At 48.4% G+C, this 23,168-nt stretch overlaps 1 protein-coding gene across 4 annotated transcripts; it reads left to right on the top strand.

Annotated features, from left to right (window-relative positions):
- Window positions 1-1,605: 1,605 nt before the first annotated feature.
- Window positions 1,606-22,911, top strand: IL13RA2 (interleukin 13 receptor subunit alpha 2). 4 transcript variants are annotated; one of them, XM_059483056.1, is made up of 11 exons: window positions 1,606-1,756; window positions 9,548-9,665; window positions 10,551-10,689; window positions 14,355-14,506; window positions 16,504-16,657; window positions 17,121-17,241; window positions 18,959-19,143; window positions 20,248-20,393; window positions 21,147-21,291; window positions 21,572-21,674; window positions 22,565-22,911. In XM_059483056.1, exons 3-11 carry the CDS (start codon window positions 10,605-10,607, stop codon window positions 22,605-22,607), a joined length of 1,134 nt encoding a protein of 377 aa, XP_059339039.1. In that variant the 5' UTR covers window positions 1,606-1,756; window positions 9,548-9,665; window positions 10,551-10,604; the 3' UTR covers window positions 22,608-22,911. The 4 variants fall into 4 exon arrangements, with proteins under 4 accessions (XP_059339039.1, XP_059339042.1, XP_059339040.1 ...); XM_059483057.1 differs by having other exon boundaries at window positions 1,638-1,756; window positions 9,551-9,665; XM_059483058.1 differs by lacking the exon at window positions 1,606-1,756 and adding an exon at window positions 8,810-8,860 and having other exon boundaries at window positions 9,551-9,665.
- Window positions 22,912-23,168: the final 257 nt, after the last annotated feature.

Below are 23,168 nucleotides of genomic sequence, written 5' to 3' on the forward strand. Positions count from 1 at the left end.
AAGCCAGGGGAGATCAAAGCTGTGCCTGATTTCACTTGGAGTCAGTGCTGGGAAGAGCAGCCAGCTGTGCCTCGGGGAGCAGCCCCGTGAGCACATCCTTAGCACAAGGACCTGTGGCTGCAGAGCTGCTGAGCTGCTGTCTGAAAGCTGCAGTCATCTGGGCAGGACCTTGCTCACAGCCCATCTCACAGGAAATAACAATGGAGCAAGATTTTTCCCTGATGAAGGAGCCCCACCCAATTTGAAAGGACCCAGTGGAAGCTGAGAAGAAAATTTCTCATTGGATAAAAAGCATTTTACTTTCTGACACTTGTGTTTGTTTTGTGGGAGGTTTTCCCCATAAATGAAGAAGTCCAGCAGTCTGTGGACGCCTGTGCCCAGCTGAGGTGCTGATGTTGGTCCAGGCTGTGCAGAGCTGCAGCAGCCACAGGTGATGGAGCCAGGATTGCCAAGGATTTCTTTCCCATCTGCTGGGCCCTGCCTGTGGCGCTGTCCCCACGGTGTCCCACAGCCAGGCAGGGCTCTTCAGGTCACACTAATCAAGGTTACCCCAACCATACTGCATCCTGTTGTTAGGAAAATTAATCCACAAACACCAGAGGTTTATGTCCAAAAAGGAGACAGAGGAGTCCTTTCTGGCTTTATTCCAATAAAGGGAGAGGCCATGGGGCATTGCCCTGGGGATTTTTGGAGGATGCAGCCTCCTTTTTATCCCAATTTCCTGGGTACATTTCCCTTCTCTCTTTCTCCATTTCTGAGGTACTTGAGAGGTACAGACTCCCCAGTGCACCTGATACCAGAGATTTCGCTCTGATGTATAACTCTCCCTTTTAATTTTTAATTCTTATGGAATTTAGTGGTTTTTCTTCCCCATTGTTTCTTTCATCTCTCAATGTCTAATTTCATTTATCAGCAAACCTAAAGCTTATTTGTAAAAGCAAATCTCTTTTTCCATTCATCAATCAGTGGAATCCTGTGATAGTGTTCATAGGGGTCCAAGGATGAGGGAAGAGACGAGGATCTGACTCCATGTTTCAGAAGGCTGATTTATTATTTTATGATATATATTATATTAAAACTATACTAAAAGAATAGAATAAAGGATTTCATCAGAAGGCTAGCTAAGAATAGAAAAGGAAGGAATGATAAAGGCTTGTGGCTCAGACAGAGAGTCCGAGCCAGCTGACTGTGATTGGCCATTAATTACGAACAGCTCTATGAGACCAATCACAGATGCACCTGTTGCATTCCACAGCAGCAGATAACCATTGTTCACATTTTGTTCCTGAGGCCTCTCAGCTTCTCAGGAGGAAAAACCCTAAGGAAAGGATTTTCCATAAAAGATGTCTGCGACAGAATCCTTCCCATTGTTTCTTTTACCTCCCAGCGCTGATTTTATCTCCCAGCCGACCCACAGCTTGTTTGGAAAGACAAATTTGCTGTTCCTCTCACTGAGAAGGGAAAGTCCCTCACCCTGGGGAGGCTGTGGGGCCGCTGTGAGCTGGGAGGGGATGCTGAGCCTGACGTCTGCCAGCTCTCCCTGCCTGCCCTATTTCCTCATGTGCATCCTACACACAGAGCACTCCCAGGCTGCCCTGTCAGACGCAGCTGATCAAAGCTCGCTCTCTAGAAACAGGAATCTACACAGAACTTTTTTTTTTCATTTCACTCTTCCAGCTTTCTTTTTTTATAAAGAGCTAGTAAGTGTTCTGTCTAACACGTTACCTGGTTTAAAGGAAAATCCCAAAGTGTGATGGTAAGTTGTAGTTACTTTAGATTATGATTTTATTTTGTGTGTCTGTGTGTGTTTGAAACTCTCCAAAGCTGTTCAGTTGTAGTGCAGAATATGGATTTGTGCATACCATAATTTCTGTATAAATTTGAAAGAATTTCTATATAAATTTGAAAGAATTTCTATATAAATTTGAAAGAATTTCTATATAAATTTGAAAAAAATTCTGTTCAAATTTGTAAGAGTTTCCAGCACCTCTTTATTTTTAAGTGGCACTGATGTTTGTGTTCTTGAAATAACTTTGGTTGTATCTGCTCAGAGTGCAGGGTGATGTTTAAATTGCAGAATTTCAGACAGTTGTGTGCGTGTGTGTTTACACCATTGTTGCTGTCTCATCCCTTTCAAGCCACATTCTCTCCATTCTGAAATCCTTCTGGTGGTCATTCCTTAAGTACCTTCCTATATTTTTTCTTTTATGGGAAGATTTAACAGCTTTTCATATCAGTGACAGCCTTTAGGCATGTCCTAATCCAGCCCTGGCTTGCTGATAAGAGCTGTCAGCTGATATCATGCAAGGGCTGTCTGGCCAAGCATTTATTCTGGGCTAGCACTCCTCTCCTGGGGGAGGTGTCAAAGATCTGCCTCTGAAAAGGGCAAACCCATTCAGCATTTTTGGACTGTCTTTCCCTTTTTCTTGTTATAAGAATTTCTCCTCAGTTTGCTCACTCTCAGACCAAACTGCACATCTAACATTTCACAAAGCAGCTTTCAACACCAGCAGCTGTTGACGTGAGCAATAAAGGCTCGGGCTGCTGTTTGCATGCTGGAAGGCACAGGAGAGCAGCCCAGCACTGCTGCCCCCTCAGACTCCAGGAAAACCACCTGCCCACAGGGAAAATGTGGTTTTATATGCCCAGGGCTGAGCTCAGGGCTCAAGGACCAGTCTGTGAGGCTGACCTGGAGGTTGATCTTTCCCCTGTGTGTGCCAGCTCCCTGCCCAGGCACTGACCCTGTGCCCATCCCTCTGGAGGATCCCACACCCTGCCCTCAGCAGCAAAGGCAGCGTTGGATTGTGGCTGCCTGTCTGACCATTCTCCCAGCCAGCCTGGCTGTCCTGGCGTCCCTGTGCAGGTCCTTTCCCTGCCTGTGGCCCCAGCAGTGACTGTGGTGCTGTTCCACCCTGGCAGATCCTGCCCTGCCCACGGCACCACTGGAGACAAAGGCAGGAAGCAAAAAGGAAGAGATTGGGAATTGCCAGCTCCCAAGTCAGGGTGTTCAGCTGTATGAATAACTGCATGAATTAAAACCAGAATATCTGTTTTTTCACTTGTTGGTCCCATTGCGCAGTGGTTGCACCAGAACACCTCTGCCAACACCTCCATAAACCCTCTGGTGCATGAAGTTTAAAGGAGAAGGAAAGGGAAATTTATTTTCCTTATTCCAAGGGCTTACAGGCTTGTGGAGGGCAAATCAGTTTTAAAAGACAAGGCAGAGAAGAAGAAACCAGGAGGTTTTTCTCCCTTTAGGATGGCCTGAATGGAGCATTGGCCCCCTTTGCTGCCTGTGCCAGAGCCACCAGAGGCAGCTGATCCCTGCCTGCCTGGATCCTGTTTTGCCTCCCCCATTGTCACTCTGTCCTGCTGTCACAGCTGCTGGGACAGCACCTCATGTGAAATATTTCTGCCTCAATAACAACTCTCAACCTGGTTTTTTGGATGTCTCTCTAATTCTGGAGCAACCTGAAAAGGAGACTGGAAGTGCTTACCACTGGGGATCATTCCTTCAATTACTTTTACCACAGTTGTAATTACTTTTGGGGGCAAATGCTGCTGGGATAGGATTGGTACAAGGGAGGGCAGGTGCCAGTGGAGATGGTGATGGCCTGGCAGCAGGGAGGAGGCTGGGCTGGCACCCGGGCACCCATCACAGCAGAAAGGCTGAGCAGGAGGGTCCCAGTGGGACATGCCAGCCCCTCCCAGGATTTAGCTCTGAGGAAGGGATTGAGCCCCTGGCTGCCATCACCCACATCACTCTGGGGACAAAACTGCTCTGTGGAAAGGCAGCAGGCTCTGGGCTGCACTCAGGTGTTCAGTGGCAGAAAACCATCCAGCCAGCCTGGGAGCTTGCTCTGCCCTCTCCTGTAACTCTGGAAAGGTTTCAGGATTGCAGCAAGATTTAGGACATTCCAGATAAACTCTGCCTTCAAGCCAGGCTCACAGCCATGTGGTGGGAAGATTTTAAGGCAGCCTCTGGGCCAGGTAGGGAACAGTTGTGCTCACCTGTCCCCTCACAGGCTGGGGCATTCGGTGGGAGGAAGAAAGAGGAGGGTGTTGTGTAACTCTGAATGAACACCTGCACAGTCAGAGCCTGAGACCCAGGAGGCTCCTGCCCACCCTGCAGGACAGCAGGGGAGATGCTGTGGGTGACACCATTTATCTTTGGGTGTCTCCATTTTCTGTGCTCCAGCAGGGCTCAGTCTGTTGGATACAGGGTGTTCTTTCTGCCTGCTCTCACCTGAAAGCAGAGAGTGGTCCTGGAGCAGCCTTGGGCTTCTGCATGGGGTCAGCACTGCCCCTGACTCTGGGCAGCAGAGATCCCAGTCTGCAGGCAGGGGGGAGCAGGAGCAACAGGGGAAATCCCTTTCTCAGAACAGGGATACACAGATCTTCCCTGTTAGCCCACATCCCTGGCAGAGCCTGGCAGGACCCCTGGCAGGACCCACTGCACCCAGTGCTGAGGCTGCAGCCAGGAGCAGCTGCCTGCACAAATGTGGCTCTTTGTCCCCCCTAATGCTTCTGTGGCAGAGCCTTTCTGTTCTGGAGAGAATTTTTACCTTCTTTTACATCTCCCTTTGGATGTACTCGCAGCCTGTTGCAGTTGTTGCTCTGCCAGCTTTGTCTTCAGTTGCTTCTGTAATGCCCTGGTGCATTTAGTGGCAGAATTTGGTCCCTGGCACTCCTCTTCCCCTTCCAGCCTCTCCCCAGCCTGCCCTGCTCACCCCAGCCCCTGGAGCCCTGTTTTTCCTGCAGGCTGATTCCCAGGCACTGCTGTGCACTTTGGTCAGCACTAATTCCTCAGCTGCTTTGTAGAAAACTTCTGCTTTCCTACAGAAGCTTTACGTGCACTGCTGCTCCAGGGTAGAGTCACCGAGTTCCTGATCCAGCCTGGCCCTGTGCCATGAGAAGAACTCGATTATTCTGCTAAGCCCAAGGCCAGCTGCAGCAGAGGCAGAGGCAGAGGCAGAGGCAGTCCTTGTGTGGGCAAAGGTACATGCAGGCTGTGGAAGGAATGGCTCCAGGAGCAGGAGCTGACTCAGAGTGGCGACAGGAGCCAGCAGGTTGGGGATGCTTCAGTCAGGGTGTGCTCCCCAGGCAGCAGGCACAGCACACAGAAACCATTTCATCAGGAATTGCAGGAAACTGCTGATGGGTTTGTGCAAGGGCTGCCTCACAGGCAGTGGAGAGGCTGCCACAGACTCGTCTGAAAGGCAGAGGGAGTGTGACATGTTTGACTTTGGGCTGGATGGGTCTCTCTGGGAGCAGCACTGATTACAGAAAGCAGAGATTTCAGTGGAGCCACCTCCAGTCTGGCTGGCTCACATGACACAGGCACATTCCAACAGCTGCTGTCCTTCCCAAGATGCCATCCAAGCCAGGATAGCAGCCATCAGCAAAGAAATATGGAAAACCGAGGTCTTCGCTCACCAGAAAAATAAATATTGACACTGGACATTGCTAGAGAGCCTGGATTCCTTCCATCATTTCCTGAAATCCTCTAACAGCCATAAGTATTTAATTTATGAATGTAAAGAAGGGATTTTGTTCCTTGCAACACTCAGTGTCCCGTGCTCCTTTTCCCAGCCCTTGTCCTTGTGGTGACATCCCCTCTGCAGTGCAATCCATCACCCTGTGCTGGAGGCCACAGGTCTGCTTGGAATTACTGAGTGCTTCATCCTGGCACCTTGGAAAGAGCTTGTTTAATGCAAGTTCTGTAAAAGAGACTGATTTCCCTGAAACACCAGGCAGTTATGAGGCTTTTATAAATCATCCATTTTCCATGCCCCTGGCAATTTCAAAACTATCCTTCTGGATCAAATGAAACTTGCTCTTTTCTACCAAATGGTCTGTTCATAGCTGGAGCCTTTCTGGTTTTTATTTTGATGATTAGGAAGCTGCTTCTAAACATGGAAGTTGCAAAGTTGAAAGCTTTTGAGCTATGGCATCCCAATATTTTAACCTAGGTTTACAATGGATTGCTTGACAGAACCAATTTAGCACAAATGGGATGAATATATCAAATATATTTCAACCAAAAAGGATTTGGCCCATTTTTTATATTTAGCTCCATTAATGACCTCTTCCAACTGCTTTGCCATTTGCAATGAAGTATTTCAGCAATGATGCTGCTGTTCCTTTATTTCCTCAAACAAAAGCAGATTTTTACAGAAGGGCCTTTTTAATTTCTTCATGCAGCTGCATATCTGTCATAGTCCAAGAACCCAGCTCAGAGCACTCTTGGCTCTTTGAAATCTCTTTTTCAGCCTGGTGGCACCTTCACAAGCTTTAGTGTTTTTATTACTCTTGCCCCCAGAGAGCAGCTGTGGGGCTCTGGGAGCTGGCCAGGCTGTGGGAGAGGAGGAAGCTGAGGTGTTCCTGAGCACACAGTGACTCCAGGAGTCGGTCACCCCGATGACAAATCCTAAAAACTCATTCATGAGCAAAGCAAGCGAGTCAACTTCCACATCCTTGCAGCAAGGGAGGCAGACAAGCAAAGGGGACACAGCCCCTGGGGCTTTGCTGCTGACACCAGGGGACACAGGGGACAGAGGGAGGGCTGAGCCCAGCCTGCAGTGATGCCACAGGCTCAGCTCATTGCACAGAGCTTTGGCAGGGCTTGCTGGTGAGCCAGAGCTGCTCTGGTTTCATTTACGTCTTTTTCCATGATCTTGACATCACCTTATGATGGATTTTTTAATTTTTTTTTTTTTTGCAGCTTTATCCCTTTTACACAACAGTTAATAAGACTCAAATCCTCTGCCTGTCCCTGCCCTGACCTTGGGGCCCTGAGGCTCTGGTGCAGCCCAGGCAGGGATTTGTCCCTGCCTGTCCCTCAGTGCTGGGACACTGCTCAGAGCTTGTCAGCGAGGCTGGAGCCAGCCAGGGGCTGAGCTGTGCCCTGATGGCTCTCCCAGCCATGGCAGGGCCTCCCCAGCTCTGCTGCAATGGCCATGGATCCTCTCCAGGAGCCTCAGCTGAGCCCCTGCAGGAGCAGCCTGGCTGCACCAGCCCTGCCAGGGAGGGACAGAGTAGGGGCAGCAGGGACAGCACAGGGAGAGGAAGGGAGAAGAGAATGGCACAGGGAGAGGAAGGGAAAAGAGAATGGCACAGGGAGAGGAAGGGAAAAGCACCTGCAGCTCACCCAGGGGCTGTTTTGGGCAGGACATGGCCAGAGCAGCTGGCCCAGCAGGCTCTGCTCAGCACAGACCTGCACCCTCTGCCCCTTCCCAGGTGCTCCAGTGCTGCTGGATGGGTGGTGGAGCTCTATTGTTGCAAATCCCAACTGTGCATTTTTTCCAACCCAATTTTCTCAGGAATTGACCCAGTTCTAGCATTTGGGAACTGGCATTCACTCTACTGGCAAATGTTTCTTATTTGTTTCAAACAATTTGTCCAGTGTGACCTTTTCTTTTTTAAATAGCTTACACAACAGGAATACATGAATGCTAAATTCTAATCTTGCATAACTCTGAAAGCAGGGCCATACATTTACCAGCAGTAAGGGACTTTTTTCCCCATCCTTTGCAGGAAGTAAGAAGGAAATCCAGCAGTGTGCAATTTCAGTGAAGGGACAAGTCACCCATAATCCTCTCACCCCCAGAATTCACAGGGCTCTCAAGGTGACAGTGTTAGTGCAAGACATTTCTGCATGTCTATGCACACAGAGAAATGCAGAGGACACCTGGCAGCTGGAAAGGAGCCTGATCCTACCCCTGCTGCTCCAAAACATTCCCACTGACAGCAACTGGGAAGTGACAGCACATCCTTCAGCCTCTCATCAAACAGTGATACCCTAAGTCCTGGACAGGTGCTTGGAGGACACTTTTCTTCCTAACAAGAAGCATTCCTTCAGCTCCTGGCACCATCTCTCATGCTCTTTGTATGCCTGAACTCTTTCCCAACAAGCCTAAACTCGGCCATGGGGAGAGTCAGCCTGAGCCACAGCCCATTGCATGTCAGGGCACATGGGGCACAGCTCTGCTCCTCCCAAAACATCCCCATTGTCCCTCCTGGAGGGCACCCACTGCACTCCCGCCCCTGCAGCTCACAGGAGGCACCACGGCCTGGCTGACTCATGTGAGACTGCCCATGACCTTGAACGCTCCTGGGCAGATCAGCAGAGCCATCAGATGCTTTTCCAGCAAGGTGTATTTGGCAATGGATGTCTCACCTGGGCTAAACCAGGTGTGGGGGCAGCACCTGCTCCCTGCAGAGCTCCCCAGGCCGGGGCCAGGGAGGGATGAAGGGAACGGAGACAGGCATTGCACAAGGTCAGGGCTGAATGCTGGCCACAGCAGAGGGCGAGGAGGGGATAATTCAGATAATTCACTGTGTTCCCTGCAGAGCCCCCGGAGCCAGGAGAGGCTGGGCTGGTTCCAGAGCCAGGGAGATGATGGGAATGCTCTGCGGTGGGTCACGCTGGGGTGGTCCTGGGGAGCCACAGGGGTCAAGGCAATGCAGGGAGCCAGGGGCTGTGGCTGCCACCTGCTGGGGACAGCTGCGTGTCACCGGCGCCAGCAGACAGCCCGCGCTGATTCTGACATTTGGTTTTCATCTTCGTGAATCACTTCAATATTTCAAACATACCTTTGACCCATTTGAGCACATAAGAACAACAATTAGCACCAGCACCTCATAAAAGCCAGCAATGCTCCCTCTGATGCTTAGCAAAGCCTCTGACCGTGTGGCCAAAGCCATCACATTGCAATGCAACATCTGATCCCTGGGGAGCTCAGAGAGGAGTCTTTAAAAACCACAGGACTTCTGCGAAATGCAAAGCTTTGAGCCATGGAGCTGCTGAGGAGCCCCACACTACAGAGATAGATGGGCTCCCACGCACTTAGAGGTCAAGGTAAGAGCACTCTGATGATTTTAAACTTCCCTGTGAAAGCATTTGTTTATTTTTACTTGCCTTCTGAAATAATATGAATATATTCAAATACTGGAAGTGAAGAGCAGCTTTCTGTGCTAGCATGCACGCACAGTCCTTGGATGCTGCTGCTGCTTCCCCCAGCTCTGCAGGGCAGCTCTCCTTTGTCCCTGCACCCCAGAGCTCTCTGAAACACAGAGCCACTGCCTGCAGGTTTGTACTGACACTGGTTTTACCCTGTGTTTCATAGGTTAAAGAAGTAATTCCTATGATTTCTTCTGCCTACACGTTCTTGCTTCACAGTGAAACAGAAAAATTGCTGCTATTGCTCTAATAATAATAATAATAATAATAATACTTATGTAATAACTATATTTATGTGATGGATTTATGTGATATAATAGTTACAATTATGTGATGGACTAGGGGGATTTGTTATTAATTTAAATTGAACATTTGCTCTTAAAATTGTTGTGTGTTTTTAGTTGCTGCTATGTTTTGCCAGCTCGACTTTCTGGTTAATTTTAAACAGGTACAGATACCCTGGCCAGCACAACCTGTCTCCTCCTCTGGCTCTCCAGAGCCACTTCTTTTAATGATGGGGGGTTTGTGTTGGCTCCAGTCCTCAGATTTCCAAAGATCCCTCTGACCTGAAGTTCTGTTGTTCAGCAGAGCCCAAGTTTCCCATTGCTGCATGGTAGCTGTGGCTGCTGAGGAGGAAGCAGCTGTGCCAGAGCCTGACCTGGGATTTCACCTGCTTAAGCCAGGCTTGTGTGGGCAATATAAAGTGAGTTTGTTTTCTGAACAGATCTCAGTGATGAATTGCACGCTCACACTTAGGCTGCCAAGCTCTTGCTCAAGTGGAGCTCAAGCAGTGGTCTCAAGGTTCCAGGAAGATTAATGTCTTTATCTAAACCCATTTATATACCTAGATCTCTATCTATATCTAATCTAGATCTCTCTCTCATCCTCCATCTCTATCTAATCTATACCTCCACCTGTATCTATATGAAAAAATTAAAGCCCTGTCAGAACCCATGTGCTTTCTGGCACAGGGAAGCATGCTGAGCTGGGTGTCTGTAGACAGTAATTTCTACCCACCTTTAGCATGAAATCTGAAGGAAAGAGTAGCCCCCTCCCTGCAAACTCTGCTCCTTTCCCTCTCAGTCCCCATCTTCCCTCCAGCAGACTTGCACAGGAATAGAAATTTGTCCCCTTCAAATATTGCCATGACAACTAAGAAGAATTCTCCCAAGCATTCCTACCATTCCTATCAAGTCCTGAAACAGCAAAGGGAAAAGGTGGGGATGATTGCATAACATGTGTCTACATAAGGCAAGGCTCAGGCATTCTATTTTCTTTTTTTTTTAAATGAGAGTATCACTGGTCCAAGGCACTTCCCAAGGCAGGGAGTTGAATCACTTTCCACAGAAGGCATGAGACAGAGGGCTGGTGACTGAAGCACCGACACACTTCTGCACAGTGAGCTTAGCTGGCCAGAAGCTATTTCAAACGAAGCCACGTTTGGCCATCACTAAAAGTTGCAAAGAGAATTCCCCTGGGGAATAATTAATCAGCCTTGGTAAACAAATAAAGCCAGGCTGATTGTGTGAGCCTGCAGAGGGAACGCAGGGTAGTGCTGAAGCCTTTGACCTCTGCTGTGTCTCCACAGCCCCTGAGAGCCTCTGCAGGACTGCTCCTCTGCCCAGCGCCAGCCTGAGCCCTGATGGCTCCCTGGAGGCCGCCCCTGCTCGTGCCTCTGCTGTGGGGCTGGCTGCTGGCCTCCTCCTCCTCCTCCTCACCCAGCACAGGTAAAGGCCAGCAGGCTCTTGTGGCACTGCTTGGGTTCATTGGGACTTTGGGGCTTTGTCCTTCAGCCAGAGCTGCTCTTCTCTGTGTGTGCATTGCTGTGTGAGTGCTGGTTCATAAACGTGCAATCCGTGGTGTGATTACGTTGTGTTTAGTGGCTATTTTCTGAGTGGATTTGACTGCCTTTGGTGTTTGATAGAGAGATATCAAATAGAAACACTGCTGTAAATGCTCCTGAGCATGGTCCCAGACAGACAGACAGACAGTGCTGGTGTAAGAAACACAAGGCTTATTTGCACTTGGAGAGTCATGCTGCTAAGAGAGCACTGCTCTGCAAGCTGCCATTCATGGCCATGGCCCTTCAAGCATCCCTGTGCTGCACTGCACCTGCTGGCTCTTTTTTGCACCCAGAGAGATGCTGAGCAGGTCTGGCCCTCCCTGATGGAAGCAGAGCATGGTGCAGAGCTGAGAACATGCCCAGGAGGCCACTGAGAGGCTGCCTGTCCTGCCAGCCAGCAGGCACAGAAAGCTGCCACAACCCCTGTCAGAATGAATCAGGCAAGGCTCCATTTTCTTAATGTGGGAAAAGCCAAATCTTTATTCACATTATTTGTTTTATTCAGTTTTCACAGACCTCATGTGCAACATCTCTTGGCTGGTAGTTTTCTTACTACTCCATTTATTGGTCAGAAGGTGATTTGCGTGTACGTGCTAAGGTTCAGGTGTTTACATTTTTTGTGGGTTCTCATGGAACAGATCTAATGTTTATGCAGGTGGACTTATTTTTCACCCAAGAATAAGTTGTTATGTTAACAAACTATTCATACCAAGATTGTTTTCACATGGGAAGTTGCAAAGTACTAGCTGCACTTAGAAGAAATGACAGGCCAGCTATCAACCCTGACTTTATGAGGCTTTTCTTTTATAGTTCTTTTACCTGTCTATGACAAACCCCCTGCTGCCACTCTGAGCAAAGCCTGCTGCCTTTGAAATGGGCTCCAGAAAACATGAGTGGCACCTCCGCCTCTCTGAGCAGCACAGGGAAGGGCAGACAGGAGGGGACATTTGGGGACAGCTGGCAGGCTGCTGCTTTTCCACTGGCAAAATAGGTGGGAAATTGCAAACCCTACCTGAATCTCAGAGGGTGTGCTGTGGACAGAGGTGGTGAGGGGCAGCTGGGGACAGGCAGGGGTTTGTCACCTGTGAAAATCCCCCTGACAGGGAGACTCCTAAAAAGTTCTGTGCCAGGATTGAGAAATGAAGGGGACTTTTGGTTTTGTCAGTCTTCAGGTTGTTGTTTATTTTTTCTCTTATCAACAGTTCTGCATGCCATTCCAGACAACACACAAAGAGAAAGGCTCCAAAAAGGGCACAAGCCACGCAGGTTCAAGGTCTTTTAAAACTATTTAGTCCAATTAACTCTTAGAATTAATTTTATTTCTGCCTTTCTACCAATAATTAATTATTTGTCTGTTCACACAACATCTGCACTGGGGCTCTTTCTAACCAATTACCCTGTGCCACCAACACTGCAGAAAACGGAGCAGATGAAGAATGAGAAGGAGATCAGACAATGCCCAAAATCCTCCATCTTGTCTCCCATCTACCTCCAAACTAAAAACCCAAAACTCTGAGGTTTTCACCCTGTGATGAACTACACCACCATCTATTTCACACACTCGTGGATTCCAGTTCATCCCAAAGCCTTGGAAGCTTTCTCCATGGATGAAGGCTGAAAGCAGTGTTCTCCTGGGGGTCAGGGCTTCTCAGGACAGGCAGAGGAACATTCCCTGTGCCCTGGGTCCCAGCAGTCCCCAGAGCAGGGGTGCTGGTGGCACTGAGGGCTGTGGCTGTCCCACAGCCAGCTCAGCATTGCCTGACTCACCTCCACAAACGTTCTCAGGGGGAGAAGCTGTCGGTTTGGTTTTCTCCAAGAAACATCCAGGAGCAGCTCTCCTTCAAGACTGCATGATGAAATAGTGCATTTCCAGTCCTGTGTTCAGTGTGAGTGATGGGGATGTGAGTGAGACTGGTAATGTGTTATTGTGAAAATGAGAAACTGCGGGAGGCAGTGCTGGCATTTAAAAACAATAAAATCCCAGAATGCAAGCACCATCCCAAAGAGAAGCTTTTTTGTTCTCTCTGAAATCCAGACAATTTTTTTTGCAAGAATTGCTGTTTACAATTACAATTGTTTTTAAAAAAAACTTCTGTTTTGCTTAAGCTCAAGATATAAATAAATTTCAGAGTATTGTCCTACCCAGACAGAAATTCCAGTTCTGACCAATCCAATCCCCTCTTGACAGCTTATCATGACAAAGGCTAGCAGCTTTTTTCTTCCTTGTTTTTTCCTTATGAGGTTCAGCATTTATACACCCAGGAGGAGCCTCCCAAGCCCTTGGTCCAGTGTCATCCTAAATGCATCTCCTACTTCACCACCTAATGTAGTAACAAATCTCCCATGGACCTTCACATTCTGGGAACAGTGGGATTTTCAAACTGCTGCCTGGAGTGTGTTTTATTTGGGAAAATTCCTGTAGAAGAAACAAATCCTCCAGCAATATACCCTGCAAACTTTCCAGGGAGCACATTAAAGCTGGATTTATGTCACCATCTTCCACAGAAAAATATCCTTATGGTCTGCTTTCACAATGGATTTATTAAAAGAATAAAAGGGAAAAAATGGTGTAAATCCTGATGAAGACGTGAAAAGGGTGTTAGAGAAATGATCTGGGGGCCAGATTCAAAGGGAGAATGGTGGTAATTCTGGACTGGCACTGCCAAATTCCTGTGAAATAAAGTGTATCATGCAATGAGTATATAGAAACAAAATGGATAATCTCACCTGTAGATAGTGGAGAAAAATGACCTTTGATGTTGACAAAAATTGGCTTTGTTTCAGTTACTAAAACTGAGCAGCCAAACAGTTTTTGTCATGTGAATGACAACTCCATATAGAGCTGGACCTTTAGGACATGTCTTAGGATGGAATTCATCCACACTTCCTTATTTATTGACACATACCAGCACCTTGAAATACCTTTGTAGAAGGCAGATCAGCTGTAAAGGCACATTTTTGTATAGCTGATAGATGTCCAAAATAAGAATTATTCTAATTCTCTGCTTTTTACCTTTTCCCCCTGTTTTTTCCCCCCCAATAATCTTTAATATACTTGAAAGGAATATTTAAAGCAATATGGGTGATTTGTGTCTATTAAGGCAAAGGAATATAAATCCCCCTGACAGCACACTTTGATCTGCCATCCTGTGTTGGTGGATGTGCTGAACACAATGTTTGCAGAGATAAGTGTCCTGAAGGTTGGTAAATACCAGGGGTTGAAGGTAAGCAAATACAGCACATGAAAGGTCATCCCAGGGCAGCAGTTTTGCTTAAAACATCTTGAAAAAGGGTGTGAAAAAGTGGCCTTCTGTGTGCCTTTTCAATGATCCTTGAGTGCTCTCTCTGAGCACCAGCAAAAACTGGTTTTTGGTGGGCAGGACAGAGCTCATGTGTGTTTGTTGAACAGCCAGGGCTGCAGCACTTCACATCCAGCAGCTGCATTTCAACAATTCATAGCAAAGCATCACGCTGATGTTTCATGGCTGCTTTGGGGTTGTTTTCTCCACTTGGACTCTGTGTTTCACCCTCTGTTTGTCTTTAATGCAGTTGCTCCCCCACAAGACCTGCAGATCACTGACCCCGGGCTCCTGGGCTCCCTGGATGTGGAGTGGAAGCCTCCTCCCCACGCCCAGACCTTGCAGGAGTGCACAGTAAAATACAAGCTTGAATATCACAGCACTGGGGATAGAGAGTGGAAGGTAAGGCACAGCATGGATTACTCCTCCCAAACCAGGGCTGTTCTGCCTTTCCTTCCTGCACAAATTCATGTCTGCATTTTGAGCAGGAGTGGAACCAAAGCTGTTCCAGTTTTCCATGAGAAACCAGACTGGTTCAGTGGTTTGAATGGGAATGTGCTTTGAAATGTAACAGCAGCAGCAGCCAGGGAAGGGGTTCTTTCTGTCACAGGGCTGGGTGTTTGCTGCCCAGAATAATAACATTCCTCACTGTAAAAGGAAAAAATATTTACAGTTTTCTAAAGCATCTTTATGGGGCTTGAGCTGAAACAACAGATCCTTAGGGATGCAGAGCGATGAATTAATAAAAGTTAGATTTCATTAATTATCCTAATGCTCTAAAATTCCCTCTATCCAGAACTGTGTTTCTAATTGCAATTTACTTCTCTCTTTAGATGTGGTTGATTGTAACTCAGCTCTTTGATAAGATTGTCAGTCATCTCTCATTGATGGGTAGCAGGGCAGCAGCAGGCACAGCACAGGAAGGGCTGTTGGAATTTGTTTTGTGAGTGCTTAGAAGATGAAAGCTGCTGCAGGGTTGGGAAGGTAAATGGAACGAGGAGAGGAGAAACCCAGCAGTGGGGGCTGTTTGGTTGGCACAAGGTACTGAGGAGCACATGAAAAATATGCTGAGGATCTCCCTCAACAACCCAAAACACAGATTGAAATCCTGAAAGAAAAAAGGGATTTTTTTGCACAATCCTAAAGCAAGAGAGCTAGAGGGCTTGCCAGCTCAAGAGACAGGGAGAGAGAAGGAGCAGTCAGTCAGGCTGGCAGTGCTGGAACAGGTCACTGCTTCACCTGCCTGGGCAGCAAAGCCAGGGCTGCTGGGCTGTGCTCAGCCCCACAGAAATGGTGTCAGGCTCATCCCAGAGGAGCCTGCAGAGGGGAAATTCCTGTTTCAGCTATGGATTGCAATTGCAAGGGCATGGAAAGGGGCTCCTGGACCAGGTGCTGGTCACAATGCACCTCATGCTCCCAGCTGTGCAGCAGTGCAGAGCTCTCCAGGATGATTTTAACTGTAATTAAAGGAAAACCATATGCAGTTTCAAAAAAAAAATCTGAATTCCTTTAGTTAGGAGTAATAAAAGCTTCTTATATGAGGCAGATGTACAGACTAGAGCAAAATCACCTCTGACACCTTGCCAAAATGTTGACCTCAGATAAGGTCACCAAGAACAGTCAGGCTGAAGAGAATCCATAGGACATCAGCAGAAGATGATCAATGACAACATCACTGGTATCTGTTAGAAATACCTGGCTCACCAGAGCTCTCACACCTGGGGAGTGCTGAGGGCACTGTGGGCTGTGCCACTGCTGTTCCCACTGCATTTTATGGCACAGATGCATTTAGGGCACGTTACCTCTGTCCTACATGAGCTAACACAACACTTTGTCCCATCATTTATCAACTTTGTTGTCCTCGCATAAAGTGAAGGGGAGTAAGTCTGAGGGGAAACAAAACCAGAAAATCCTCAAAGGGGGTGCTCAGAAAGTCCCCCAAAGGGCAAGCCATGCGGCACACGGTGGGTGAGGCAGTGCTGCTCTGCCTGGCTGCTGGTTCACCCTTTCAGGGGCTGCTTGACTTCCCACAGGAACCAGCCTTACAAGACTCATTGTTCTTTCTGTTTCTCATTATTTCACACCATAAAAAATTGCCTTTAATGTGGGTTTGTGGTGGTATCCTCCTCAGGCTGTGCTCCTTGCTGCTGGGGTGCCATTGATCAGCCTGCTCTGCCCTGTCCTGGCTGGGTCCTGTGGGGTGAGGGGGCTCACAGCCAGCAAGGCTGGGCACAGCCTTGAATTATTGCTGGAGGAGCCCTGGGCAAGTGAGGCAGGACAGAATTATAAAGAGACAATAAAGCACACAAATTTGCAGCTGGAGCAAGAGCAAGGGTACCTAATTCTGCTGCCCACTTAGTGACAGAAGAGGTGCTTAAAAAAATCTGTCTTTCAACCAGGTTATTTTTACTAGGAAGCTAAAACTCAGAGTTGGATTTGACCTCAGCAGGACTGCTGAAGTGAGGCTGCAGACACTGCTCAAAGGAAGGTGTACAGGTGACGTGGAGGTGCAGAGTGACTGGATTTATGCAACCTTTCAGATCCCACCACAAGGTCAGGAGCAGCCTGTGGCACCTGCTGCAGTTGGGTGCTTTGCATGAGCCTGTTGCATGAGCCAGTGCTGGCTGGAGGGTTCCTGGATGGATAAGTTATTGCAGGGTTTGCTGATGTTTAAGGCACTAGAGCAGCTCTGCTACCAAAGGCTGTGCTTGTGGTCACTGGATACCTGGGGCTTGTTTCCCTCTGCCCTTGCCCAAGCTTGGCTCAGCTGCCCTGCAAGAGCTCCACTGCTGAGTGAAAAGGTCAGTTTAGCATCTTTCTGCTCCAAGGTGGACTGACTTTTATGAGAAACAGAGCACTTGGCAGTAAAACTAATAATTCTGACTGGCTGCCTTTTCTTTTTTCCTTTTTTTACATTTTTTTATCTTTGAACTGCAGCACACAGTTGTTCAAAGGCATAAAACTGTGGTTTTGCTGCACACTGCTAAATAGTGGTTATTTCCTTCTCATTTGACAGGAAAACTTGAATCAGAGATCCAGAATTTCAAGTGCATCTATCATGACTGGGAATACCTGAAGTGCACCTGGCAGCCCGGTCTCCTCACACCGCGTGGTGCACATTATGGGCTCTATTATTGGTATGTAACAGCAAAACAGGAAAACAGCCAGGCAGCAATCAAGTGAGCCACTCAAAGTACAAAAATGCCACAGGAAATATGTTTTTATAGCTGGCAGTGCTATTGCCCAGTTCACCCAGAACGAGCCAAAATAATGTCCCAAGCGACACATGGCTTCTGGCAAGAAAACACCAAATCCTTTCTTACTTTCTTAAATCAGGCCCATGCTGATCTTTGCCAGGAAATGTCTTCTCTCTTCCTCCTTTCCTTTTATTCATCCCCAGGAGGTGTTTTCTGCATGTTGTCCACCATAAAGACTTGTGTTTTCTCTTTGCTAAACACACCTGGGTAGTTCTGGCTGCACATTTCCCATGATCACAGTGCATATATCTCAATTGGACAGGATTTAGTACAAGGCTACTGAGCTCAGTGAACCCTAGACACAGAGTGGAGCTTCTCAGCAACTCAGAGCTTTAGTGTTCAAATATATTTCCATAGCCTCAGCACATCCCATACAAGCAAACACGCTGCCACAAGGTAATAATAATAATAATACATAATTCTCAGCTGTTTCTTTTAAACTGGTGCCTAAATTCTGTTCTGCAGGAAAAACACAGCTAGAATTAGTGGTTTGGGACAAAGTAAATACTGTATTTGTGCTTCAGCTCCTATGATATTATGGAAAGGATGACTTAGGCTGGGTTTCGTGCCACTGGGCTATGTGGACAAAAGCATAGCTGCATTTTAAAGAGCTTCCATGGAGTTCTTGGAAATAGTCTTCAAAGGAGAAGCCCCAATTCAAAACCATTTTGCTAACTGCAAAGATCTGCTTGAAGGAAACCATGGAAATGCATGATTCATGCCTTAAAGGAAAACAAACACTAAAATAACCCAACCTTGAGTCAATTGCCTTCAATAAAACCAGGCATTTGGATCTGGGTCCCATTTTATCACAAGATTGGGTGGACACCACGGCATCCTTTGATCCCTGTGAGCAAATTTTTATAGTACTAGAACATGAAGTTTTTCCCCCAAACATAATGTGCTGTGCAAGGAGACTTTCATTAGGTCTGGAGTACAGGGGCCAAATTCAGCCCTGTTGTGAGGGCACAGAGCAGCAGGAATCTTGAAAGACAATATGAGACACCAGTCAGTGTTTCCAGGATGCAGCCAGCAGCTCAGCTTTTGGGAGTGGCCCCCAAAGGCAGGAGGGACAGGGTTGTGGCTGCACAGCAAGTAACAAACAGCAAACCCTGAGTTTCCACGTGCCCATGGAGAGCCATGGGAACCACCTGCAGTCAGCCAGAGCAGCTCAGCAGCACTCAGGCACACATCTCCTGCCCAAAGACACTTCAATTTGGTTTGGGAGGGTTTCTGCAACTCCAGAGTCCGTGGCTGATGGTGCAGGAAGGGCCCTAGAGGAGCAGGACTGTCTCCATGAATAGAGGCCAGATCCTTCCCCAGCTCCAGTCACACAGTGGCACCTCTCGTGCTCCAGGAATGGGCTTGGGGAGAGCCTGGCACAACCTGAAAACCAACCTGAGAAGCTGTCTGTGCATGTTAATTTGGGTTTTTTCTCTTCTCCACACTAGTGCCATAGCAGGAGTGCAGGTGACTGACCCACAGCACTGTGCTTAGGACAAAGGCTGGGATATGGGCAGTACTTGAGGTCCAATCTCATAAAAACCATCTTACTAAGCAGTAATTTGCTTTGTTCTTCTTTCTGTTTCCGTGCCAGGTACGAGGGGCTGGAGCAGACAACACAGTGTGCTCAGTACATCCAGGAGCATGGGCTGAACCTGGGCTGTGTGCTGCACAACCTGAGCCGGGCAGAGTACCGGGATCTCCACATCTGCGTCAATGGCTCGGCAGCAGCCGCCCAGCTCCGGCCGCTGTACAGCACCCTGCGCCTGCACAACCTCGGTAAGGGACCCTGCTGGCCAGCACAGAGCCCAGGGCCACTGCCTGCGTTAGGGCTTTCCATTCAATGTGTGCTTTTGGAGCCTGGGTGGTTGGAATGTGTGCATTTCCCCCAGGGAAGGGCTGTGGCATGTGCCAAGCAAGATTTCAGTTTCCAGGAGTGTTTGCAGGGAAGCAACACCACCCAGCATAGCCCTGGAGGTCCGTGGGTGCCTCCAAGTGCTGCATTTGGACAGCTCAGGACACAAATGGCCTGCTGGGCATGTGGCAGAGCAGCTATGGGTGTTTGGCTCTAGCAGCACAGTCACAGAGATATCTTCATTTACTCCTGCTGGGATTGAAACCACTGCTGCACTCCTTGCAAGCACAGGAGAGCTCTTTGGGCTCTGCTGTTCAAACCAAGCTAAGGTCTGGGGTGAGCTGAGTGCCAGATGCGATGGGGTCTGTCAGAGATGGATTTCAAACCCGTGACAGACACGGAAAGGGAGCGGAGCACAGCATGATGTGCAAACACTACATGTACTCCGTGTTTATTACGGTGTATATTTATTAAACTATGCTGGTGCATTTGCCTACATGCCAGAAGGACAAATAGCCAATCATCCAGCTGAGCCACTGGGCTAACGAGCAGGATTTCTGAATTCAATTAGTGCTGCCACGTGCTTCGCGTGTGGCTCTGGGTCTGGGAGAGGAATCAGAACATTTTCTGGGAGGCAGAGCGGGCAGGGAACGTGCCGGGCAGGGAACGTGCCGGGCACCGCGCTCACACCCCGCGCCTCCAAACCCCTGCCCCGCAGCCCAGAGCAGGGACCCCGGCCAGCCTGTGTGCTAAGTTAAAATAAACACACCCTGCAGCCTCGGTGACATCCTGCTCCTCCAGCGTGGTGGCCGAGAGCCAGGAGCGCTCAGAAATCCATTAGCGGGGACAGGGACAGAGGCAGGCGGGGATCAGCCGCAGCCTTTCGGCCAGGAGCTATCCCAGCACCTCCTGGCCTCTGTTTCTCTCTCCCCAGCACAGCCCCGGCCCCGCAGCAGCGGGAGCTCTCGGTGTCCGCAGCCCAGGAGCTGTCCCAGCACCCCTGACCCTCTCTCTGTCTCTCTCCCCAGCCCAGCCCTCGGCCCCGGAGCAGCTGCAGCTCTCGCTGTCCGCAGCCCAGGAGCTGAGGGCCGCCTGGAGCCCGCCGGGCGGGCGGGTGCCGCCGCACTGCCTGGAGTACGAGGTGCAGGTGGCCGAAGACGCGGCGGCCTGGGCGGTAGGGACAGCGCCGGGGTGTCCCAGGGACGGGAGGGGGTCGGGGAGCGCGGCCGAGCCGGCGGCGGGGGCACAGGCTGCGGCAGGGCGTGTGGGTTACCCCGCGGGGATCGCGGCTGCACCGCACACGCTCCTCCTTAACCCCCTGACCCGCAGCTGCGGCTCGGCTGGAGCAGGAACGGAGCCCAGCGGGAGGCTCCAAGAGAGCGTTTCCTCCTGCCTGCTATCTCAGAAATCTGCCGTCGAGGAAATTTAAAGGTCGCTACGGTTTGTTTCCCTGAATAGGGTGACATAACTTGGACCTATGAAACTGTAATTCTAATCTCTCAAAAGGAGTGGCCTGGGACAGAATATATATTTTATGCATGGTGATTTTTCCTTGTATGTTATCCAGGTTCAGTTTGGAGGCAAAACCAAAAAGGGCTAATTAATCATAGGGGACATCTCTTTTTTAATTGCTGTATTCCACTCATGAGTCCTCTTAGGTAATTAAAAGAAAGATTCTATAAATTAACAGGCATAAATGGCAACATACATGATGACACCTCCAAAAAGTATTTTCAGTAGATTTGTCTTCATAGTCATGTTATTTGCATTAGCTTGTACAAAACTATTGTGAAATCATTTAAAACTGCCAAAAGATAATCCAAAGGTTTACAGAGCCTGGAAAATGTGCTGGAACATCAGGCCACACCAGGCAGATTCTGGTGGTGGCACGTAATTCCTTGATATTTCTTTCTGTTTTGTTTCTCAGTTTGTTTCGACCCAAATGGAAACTGCTGTAACAATTTCCAGAGCAAACCAAAGCCATGTTTCATGTGTTCGTGTCAGGGGGAGAACAAACATTTTCTGTGCAGACCAAGGCTTCTGGAGTGAATGGACGCAAGACTGTTTCTCTGGTATGGAACTCAAAATAAATTGTGTTTCTTTAATATGGCTTATAAAACCTGATTGGGTGCAGGTGCTGCCCTGGGGATATGCTGGTGTCCAGCCCTGCAGGCGGGCTGCTGGCTTAGTTCCACCTTCAACACAGTAATATATACCTGTAACAAACAAATAAATAAATAAAAAGGTGTAGGACAACATGGAAAAGGTGAGTTTGTGTCTGAACTCAAGCTTTGTAGGAGGTAATATAATCCATTTTACCATCTTCTTATTTCCTGCCCTTTATCTTTGCAGTGCCCAGAAAAGAGGACAAGCAGCTATTTATTCTCATTCCAGTAATCCTGAGTTTGTCAATTAGCCTCATAATATTTATGTTGATTGGCCAGTGCAAGAAAAGGTAAGCACCAAGGATGCCTGTCCGAGCAATGTGCTTTTTTGTCGGTGTCTGTAACTATTTATAACTACAGCTAGCTGTAACTGAAATATCACATTGAATGTCTAAGGGCCAAACATTAATAGATGCTCTAAGATTGGACAGCAAACAAGAGTTCATTTTCAGTAAACAACCCTTCTGAGTGTGTCTGTTTCTGATATGAAATGCCCCTACAGCAACCCATAAACTCACTGCAGAGACTCAAATACTGCTCATAAGAGCTCAGACTGCTTCTGTTAAATGCAGCAGTTGCTTGCATGCACAGCAGCATAAATAAAGCTATTATCATGCCCCAAACCACTCAAGAGCAGAGATTTGTCCTAGCTGTGTTATAGCAGTGCCATTTTAATGGGCTAAATCCTCATTCTTTTGGTACTCTCATCCCAGCTGTTTACATTCATGTCAGTGATGCCATGAGGGGAAAGCAGATGAGTAGATGAATTTGTCTGCTTTTACTGATGATAATTTCTTCAGGTCTGAGAGAACTGATGCCCCAGTACTGATAACTGTTTTCTTTTATTGATGGCTATGTAGCATAACCAAGCAGAAAGCTTCTCTAATAAGCCTTTTAAGGCATCACTCATGAGGGAGAACTGGCTCTAGAAAGACCCTTGTGTGGTCCCCAGAGATGAACTGATACCTGTTTGCATTCCCAGAATCACACCCCTTCATCTTTGCTGTGCATCTGCCTTCCAAATGTTTTGGTTTGTGAAATTTGAACAAATTGTAGATGCTAGTGAGAAATCTGTGGAAAGCAAATGCTTCCTGCATTGCCACTGGGATGTGTGACGGGGACGCTGGAGCATGGCCTCAGCTCTGTGAGTGTTGGGAATAACAGCCTGTGTCCCTTTCAGATCCCCAGCAGGAAAGCCATTGCACACATCTGTGGGATTCTAACTGCCTGTGCCTGCTGCACTGCTGGTGTTTGGTGGGCTGCTCATGGAACCATCCCAAGGACAGCCCAGGAGCCCTGAGCTTTCTGCAGCCCACGTGGGTCTTCCCTGCCTGCTGCCACTTGTGGAGGCAGCTGCTGCAATCCCAGTCCTCAACAGGCCCAGGAAAACTGGAGGGGCTTGAACTGACTGCAGGAAAACTGAAAGAGATCTGACCTGCCTCTGAAGCAAAGGTGTTTCTGATACCAGGACAAGGGAGAAAAAGAGGCAGTGGAAACTGCCATGAATAAAGATAACATGTTCTTCTGTGGGCTTGTTTGGGTTTTTTCTTTTGTGAGGACTCCAGAAATCTGTCAGCAGGACACACACACTGAAGGGCAGCAGCTCACACACCATGCTACACGTGTGCAAATGCTACACGTGTGCAAACACCTGCATCCAGCCCCTGTGCCCACCTTGCTCTCACCAGGTCTTCCCTTTTCCCACTCAGCCTGCTGAGAGCACCTAAATGCTGAACAGGAGCTACCTGAGATATCCATTTCATCAGCTGAAAAGCTCATCTGCT

Source organism: Ammospiza nelsoni, chromosome 15 (assembly GCF_027579445.1).
Source record: "Ammospiza nelsoni isolate bAmmNel1 chromosome 15, bAmmNel1.pri, whole genome shotgun sequence".
In the NCBI taxonomy this organism is placed as follows: domain Eukaryota; kingdom Metazoa; phylum Chordata; class Aves; order Passeriformes; family Passerellidae; genus Ammospiza; species Ammospiza nelsoni.

What these genes read in the sequence shown, in the direction of transcription:
- IL13RA2 (XM_059483056.1), top strand. Translation starts at nt 10,605, where the DNA reads ATGGCTCCCTGGAGGCCGCCCCTGCTCGTGCCTCTGCTGTGGGGCTGG. An exon ending in CATTATGGGCTCTATTATTG is followed by an intron (nt 17,242 to 18,958) that starts GTATGTAACAGC and finishes TTTCCGTGCCAG; the next exon opens with GTACGAGGGGCTGGAGCAGA. An exon ending in AAGACGCGGCGGCCTGGGCG is followed by an intron (nt 20,394 to 21,146) that starts GTAGGGACAGCG and finishes TTTGTTTCTCAG; the next exon opens with TTTGTTTCGACCCAAATGGA.